Source organism: Podarcis liolepis (genome assembly GCF_965112155.1).
Source record: "Podarcis liolepis genome assembly, chromosome: 7".
Taxonomy (NCBI): Eukaryota; Metazoa; Chordata; class Lepidosauria; order Squamata; family Lacertidae; genus Podarcis; species Podarcis liolepis.
Window position 1 is genome coordinate 71,223,534 of NC_139561.1, and position 7,775 is coordinate 71,231,308.

General features: G+C 45.0%; 1 protein-coding gene across 1 annotated transcript in view; it reads left to right on the forward strand.

Annotated features, from left to right (window-relative positions):
• Positions 1 to 6,969, forward strand: part of SERINC2 (serine incorporator 2) — a 32,334-nt gene extending 25,365 nt beyond the window's left edge. The window contains exons 8-10 of the mRNA XM_083512201.1: positions 16 to 160; positions 1,876 to 2,088; positions 6,269 to 6,969. Coding sequence (XP_083368327.1) covers positions 16 to 160; positions 1,876 to 2,088; positions 6,269 to 6,407 — 497 coding nt within the window. The 3' untranslated portion in view covers positions 6,408 to 6,969. The remainder of the gene's footprint in view (positions 1 to 15; positions 161 to 1,875; positions 2,089 to 6,268) is intronic.
• Positions 6,970 to 7,775: the final 806 nt, after the last annotated feature.

The window sequence follows — 7,775 nt, forward strand, 5'->3', positions numbered from 1 at the left end:
GTTTTTCATTTGCAGACAAATACTGCAACCCGACCCTTCTGATCCGAATGGAAGGCAATGGCACCAGCACCCTTCCTGTTAGTGGACAACCAACTCAGTGGTGGGATGCTCCGAGCATTGTGGGATTGGTCATCTTCATCCTCTGCACATTCTTCATAAGGTAGGAATCCATATTCATTTAGAAACCAAACTCATCTAACTTATGAGGTGTCTTGAAGGCCACGTTCTGCCCGGGGGCCTAAGGTTCTTCTGCTCTGCCATAGGCCCCTGGTATGGAGAATAGAGAGTTAGATGGTTCAAAGGACTGATTTTAATATGAGGCATCTTAATACATGAGCAAATGGTGCCTTGGTTCTCAAACTTAATCCGTTCCGGAATTCCGTTCCAAAACTGGAGCGTTCCAAAACCAAGGCACACTTTCACATAGAAAGTAATGCAAAACGGATTAATCCATTCCAGACTTTTAAAACCAACCCCTAAAACAGCAATTTAACATGAATTTTACTTTCTAACGAGACCATTGATCCATAAAGTGAAAGCAGTAATCAATGTACTGTACTATAAAATAAATAAGACAGTATTGTGGATGATAAAAATTAAAATTAATTTATTTTCTTACCTGCACTAATGATAGTCATTGTTTGGATGGGGGGCTTTTATCCATTTCCGCAGTCGCACAATCAGTCTATCAGTAGCTGAACTGGGTTCCACACAGTCACAAAAACAAAAAAGCCTCAAAAACAAAAACGCAAAATAAATAGAAAGCGCCATACTTAATTCGTTCTGGAAGTCCGTTTGACTTCCAAAATGTTCAAAAACCAAGTCCCAGCTTCTGATTGGTGCAGGTGCCCCTGAAATAACAGCCGACAGCCGCATTGGGCATTCAGCTTCTGAAAAACATCTGAAAACTGGAACACTTACTTCCAGGTTTCTGGTGTTTCAGAACCAAGGTACCACTGTAGAACATAAGTGGAGAAAAAGAGTAAGAATTTCTGCCAATCACTTTATTTGCTACCCCACAGTAGACAGCTAGATAGAGGCATCTGTAATGTCTGTGGCAGAGCCATTCCTTGACCAAGAACAGGATTCTAAGCTGCTGTGGTTTAAACATAGACTACTCCACCCCAGGGCTTACAAAGAATTGCAGAAGGAAGACCACTCTATATAGCTGTGAGTGAGGAAAGTACTCTAGAACGAGCCTCTGTGTTTGACAAGCATAGCCTCAACTCACATCCTTATTTCTATGAGTCCCAGGCTTCTGAACCCTTCAGACCTTGCACATCAGCCTGTCTGAGCCTATTCTTCTATATGTATATTCTGCCTAAAGGATAGCACTCAGAACTGGTTGCTTGCTGATCTTGTGCATGATAGACTCAAAGTACATTGAGCTTATGTTAGCTTCCAGTCTCCCTCTGCTGGCAACGAGTAGTAAATCCCTCCCCCTGTTAACTGAAGAAAAGCTGTGTGCATAGCTGTCTATAAACATAACATTGTACAGTCATACCTCGGGTTACAGACGCTCCAGCTTGCGTTTTTTTGGGTTACAAACCCACCGAAACCCGGAAGTACCGGAATGGGTTACTTCCGGCTTTCAGCAGTTGCACATGCACAGAAGTGCTAAATCGCGCTTTGCGCATGCGCAGAAGCACCGAATCGCAACCTGCACATGCGCAGATGCACCGCTGTGGGTTGTGGCCACTGCGGGTTGCGAATGTGCATCCCGCACGGATCATGTTCACAACCCAAGCGTCCATTTATATATAGATATATATATATTCAGGCACATAGTGGTGTATGCATATGCACTCAAAACAGCACCAAAAACGAGGGATGAAGGGGCATGCAACTGATGTTCTTCTCCTTGCTTTGCCAAAGCATCCGCTCCTCGGACCACGTCGAAGTGAACAGGATGATGCTGACGGAGGAGAGCCCAGCTATGATCGAAGGGGGCAATGCTGGCTTTGAAGGCGAGGCGCGCCGGGCTTATGACAACGAAGAGGATGGAGTGACGTACAACTACACTTTTTTCCACATCTGCCTCTTCCTGGCCTCCCTCTACATCATGATGACGCTCACAAACTGGTACAGGTGAGTGCAACTGTCGCTCCCTGCAGGAGGATGGAACAGAATTATTCTCTGTTTGCTCCCAAGGGCAGGAGCAGTGCCTGGTGGGTGGAAATCTACAGGAAAGCAGACTTTGGGGAAACGCTGAAAGAAAACAGCATGGCACATTGTTTAGTGTAGCACTTTGGAACTCCTTGCCTGTTTATATCGGGCTGATGCCTTCACTGTACGCTTTTTAACACCTGCTAAAAGCGCTTTTGTTTAAACAAGCCTACTCAGGTGCTTAGAAAGTCGACGTGAGTTTTAATTTGTTTTCGCTTTTAATTTTTTCAACGTCTTAGCATGATAGCTGTCAGTTCTTCTTATTTATAATTTTATTGTGTTATCTTTTAGGTAAACTGCTTCGAGGTTTTTTTTTTTTTTTCAATCAAACAGTGTATAAATTTGATAAAAAATATAATAAATAATAAAATAGCAGAGGCGTGCATGTCCACCTCAAATCCAGGCCCAATATGGCACTTCAGAACTGTTCTAATTTGGGGGTTGACCAAACCTTGATCTGGGCACCAAATCGATGTTGAACCAACCCCAAGGTTTTATTAGGGTTTTAAACCGGGGCAACCCAGAGCTTTTTCCACCTGATCTGGCTGAAACTGATTCATTTCAGTATCTGGGTTTCTCCTGGATTGGTTGCACAGCCCCAGAAAATGAGAAACAGAGAGCAGACTGGCGGGCTCTCCTTTGCTGGAGGTCCTTAAGCAGAGGCTGAATGGCCGTCATGTCAGGGATGCCTCAGTTGCAATATCTGCATTGTAGATCTTACACTGAGGAAGAGATGGCCTAGAATGCTTCCAATGACCCTTCCATGTTAATTCTCTGGTCTGGTTCCTTCCCGGTTGAGATTACTCAGATGTCTGCATTTTGAAGACCCTTTGGAAATGCAGGATGTGGCTGGCTGGGTTTTGCCAGCCTGTGCACATTTTGTTGGCATAGTTTTTATTTTATTATCTCATTTCACCTATTTATAGCCTACCTTTCTCCCAAGTTGGGATTCAAGGCAAGCTTGCAACATTTTAAAAATATGATTATAAAATGCAAAGGAAGGAAAACAGGCTAGTTTTCAGAATAGTTAAATTGCAAGGAAACACATTAAAATACCAGTTGCCCCCATAGCAGCCTGGGGGTCAACATCATTTCCACCCAGCTGCCAAAGGCCTATCTAATTAAGAAGCAAAATTTCAGCAGGGCATCCCTAAAGTAAAAGAAAGAGAGAGAAATGAACACATACACAGGTGGAACAGATAGAATTTCCTAGGCTTATGGGGTATATAGAAATTGGTCTCCTTTTTTTCTGAGAGTTCTAGTGTTCTGCTTTGCCCACTACTGTTGCCTAGGTAACAAGGATGGAGCATCAGTTCTCCAAGATCAAGCACTTTTTTTTTGTGAGGAGGAAGGAGAGAGTGACCCCCATGAAGTCTAGAGGAGCAGATGGGAAGAGTTGCCTATGCATGTGCTCCAGGGAGAGGCCATTGTGAAACAGCCCCCCCCCCTCACTCGCTGCAGAATCCCTGCTTGGAGTTTTCTAACTCTGCCTTGCTTGACTGTACACCCATACCTGGCGCCCCTCCCATCCCCAGTTGTGAGCACCTGACTATTTATAGCCCATGACTCACTGCCATCGCACCAGGCGTGACCTGTACTCCTGCCAGTGTGTTCTGCAGTGCCTTAGCTCTGAACGTTTCGTTGTCTCGGTGAGATTGGCGGCACGGTGGAAGCCGGTCTGTGACAGCAGACGTCTCTCCCGAAACCCCCCCTCCTTCCACCCTCTCCAGTGCTCGGTTTCTGAATGAAAACTGACTCGAGAGGGTTTTTTCTGGGATCATTTGCAAGGACAGGCGTAGAAAGCAACTGCAACCATGAGGCAGCAAGCAAAGCACGAAGACACAGCTTGCCACAAGTGCTTCGTGGAGCAAAGAAGGGGCTCCTGGCTCTCCTCTAACGGATAAAAGGCAGAAGAAAGTAGATGGATAGATAGATAGATAGATGATAGATAATTTATTATGGTCAGAGACCTGTTTATAAAACACACTTGGGGGTACAATTCCCAGAAGGAAAACAATTAAAAAAATGACAACAATAAATTTAAAATTTATAAATGCGATAAGACACTTAAAACTTTAAGATAAGCTACCGCAGAGAGATGACCCCGAGTCACCCATGGAACCAAGTTTGGGGATTTTCTTAACAAACTAGTTTGAGTCGGGGGATGGTCTGTGCCTACAGATCTGTACACAGAATCTGGCGACCATCCGGGTTGTCTTATGATCTTTGCCTAACAGGAAAAGGTTGAATTTTTGCTTCTCCTGGAGGTCAGCGAGCCTCACCAGTAGGGGATCAATGGTCTTACTACGTGCCTCTTCACAAAAGGGACATCTGAAGAACAAGTGTTCTGGGCTTCCTATATCTCCCAATGAACAGGCGCAAAGTCTCTGAGCATATGGGACTTTTTAAAGGCTCCTTTCAGGACTGGCGAGGGCAGCAGAAGAAAGTACTTCTTCACACACTTAAACTGTGGAACTCCCACAGGAGGCAGTGTTGGCCACCAACTCAGATGGCTTTAAAAGTGGGCTCGTCAGATTCATGGAGGAGAAAGCTATCAATGGCTATTATGCATGTTTGGAGGCAGTCATATTTCTGAATCCTCATTTCTGGGAACCACAGGACGGGAGTGTTGCTCTGGTCCTGCTCACAGGTTTCCCATGGGCAGCCATTGTGGGAACAGGATGCTGGACTAGATGGGCCATTGGCCTGATCCAGCAGGCTCTTCTTCTGTATTTACGTTAATTCTAAAGGCCTAAACTAAATTGTCATTTTAAAGACCTAGTATGCAATGTTAGGGACGCGGGTGGTGCTGTGGGTTAAACCACAGAGCCTAGGACTTGCCGATCAGAAGGTCGGCGGTTTGAATCCCCGTGACGGGGTGAGCTCCCGTTGTTTGGTCCTTGCTCCTGCCCACCTAGCAGTTCGAAAGCACGTCAAAGTGCAAGTAGATAAATAGGTACCGCTCCGGCGGGAAGGTAAACGGCATTTCCGTGTGCTGTTCTGGTTCGCCAGAAACGGCTTAGTCATGCTGGCCACATGACCCGGAAGCTGTACGCTGGCTCCCTTGGCCAATAAAGCGAGATGAGTGTTGCAACCCCAGAGTCGGTCATGACTGGACCCTAATGGTCAGGGGTCCCTTTACCTTTACCTTATGCAATGTTACCAGAGGCAGAGAATGCAAAAGTTGTCCAGAAGATAAAGAACAATTTGGGTTTTTATATCCCTTCTTAAATAGGTCAATGGTGGAGTTCGGCGTTAGGAGTTGTCTGATGGATCTGGGCTTTCTGCAAAGCTGCTGTTGTGTTCTTTGCATTTGGGGGACTTGTAAACAGTATTGCATCAGCTCCCTATCTAGATAGCAGCTGCAGTCCAGCTGTGCACAGATGCTGCCTTAATTTTTTCTTTTAAAAAAATGTTCAACCGAGCACAGGAAGAATACAAGAACAATCTGAGCTATCCACGATGGGCTTCGTTCAGGAAGAGGGGGGCAGGATGTACGGCCTGCTGAAGGCCACATCGCTCACTGTCCCAAGTGTGTAGAACTCAGGGGTTGCCAGTGTTTTGGAGCCCGTGCTCATGTTTGCAAACTGGAGAAAGCATTGTGGCCATTGCTGAAGCCTGTGCACACAAACCTTCTTCCCCGCCAGCAAAAGTGTTTGCTTTTCTTCAAGCTGGTGTGAGAGAGACTGAGAAGCAGAGATCTTTTGGGAACATGCAGCTGGGGAGCTAAGGGCTGTGTCCAAGGAACTGCTGACACGTTCCTCTTCCGCGCACTTTCATTTGCAATGTGCGCCTGAACACTTGGAAGCGGAAACTGTGTAGATACCTCTTGGAGAGCCAGCGAGAAGACCCAGGGTTCCAATCCCCACTCCACTGTAAAACCCACTGCGTGACAATGGGTCACTAATTCTCTTTGACTAGCCCTACCTCACAGGGTTGTTGTGAGGACCCAGTTACTGGGAGGTCAGGGAAACCCATGATGTATATCTGCACTTGAGATGGGACATGGTTGGCAAGTGATGGCAAGGCTGATGCGGGATGCAATATTTTTCAATCTTATCTTAATCCAGATACTTGATTTGTTTCTGTGTTCTTTCCTCAGACCTGAAGCAAACAACCAGGTGCTGACCAGCCCTTGGACTGCGGTCTGGGTGAAGATTTCTTCCAGCTGGGCTGGGCTTCTCCTGTATGTCTGGACTTTGGTAGCCCCCATTGTGCTTCCAGATCGCGACTTCAGCTGAAAGCTGTCTGTAGTGCCACACCGTTTGTGCTATGCAAAGAAGAAGTGTGTCTTGCTACGATGAAGGGGTTAACGAAGGAGACTCTTCGTTCCTTTACTTGAAATGTGGGCTCTGGTCCGAATGGGCACCGAAACTGTCCACGTAATCCCTTTTTGCTCTTTCAGCATCTAGGCAGATCTGCCACACTTGTGCCTTCGCCTGTTTCTTTTTCTCAAAGAATATGTTAAACAAAGGAAATGGGTCCACTTGTGTGTGATACTTGACACATATGTCATTATGGTTTTCTTTGCTGGGGGGGGGGGGAGCAGTACAGATTAGGTTGCTGCTGCTCATGATGACCTCTATGCATGTTGCAAAAGGCCCCAAAGGTTGGCCGACCAGTTATTTTTCTAAAGAATGCTCAGCATGAGAATAACTTTTAATGTCTCTTTTTAAAGGAACCCTTTTGCCAATTTGCCTTATTGCAAGAATACCTCTTTGTTTTGGATAAATTTGTTTATTTTGATATGCAACTTTGTGTCACTTGGGAGTTTTCAATAAATGAATAGACTTGAGCATAAAATATACCAGCGCTGGAATTCTGCCAATGAGACCTGATGCCACCTATTCCCATGGAAGAAGTAGGATTTGTTGTTGTTGTTTAGTCGTTTAGTCCAACTCTTCGTAACCCAGAGCACGCCAGGCACTCCTGTCTTCCACTGCCTCCCGCAGTTTGGTCAAACTCATTTTGGTAGTTTCAAGAACATTGTCCAACCATCTCGTCCTCTGTCGTCCCCTTCTCCTTGTGCCCTCAATCTTTCCCAACACCAGAGTCTTTTCCAGGGAGTCTTCTCAAAAAGTAAAGCTGGCATTTCAACGATGTAAACTGAATTGTTAGGGTTTGGCTCTTATACACAATGGCTGCGGTTGGGATTGGAGGAGAGGTTCTGTTGAGTATTCCATGTGTGAGACATTTTGCAAAATGGTGGGCATCAGTAGTCCAAACTTGGTAGCAAGAGGTAGAAGGAACATTTGTTTGCTCTTGGCTAGAGGGCTTGCAATAATAATAAATAATAATAATTATTATATATATTATATATTTATTATATATTATTATTATTATTATTATTTTATTTATATTCCACCATCCCCAGCCAAAGCCGGGCTCAGAGCGGCTAACAACAGTAAAAATAGCACAATTTACATAAAATCACAGTCAAATTAATTGAAATACATTCTAAAATCAGTTCAGAATCAAATTAATGGCAAGGATGGAAGAATCCACATTTCATTTCGGTCATCTTTAAATTACTCCAAATCACAGCAAAAACAAACAAAAAACAACAACCCTATACAGGATTTTGAGAGACCCGTGAGACATCTTCCCTC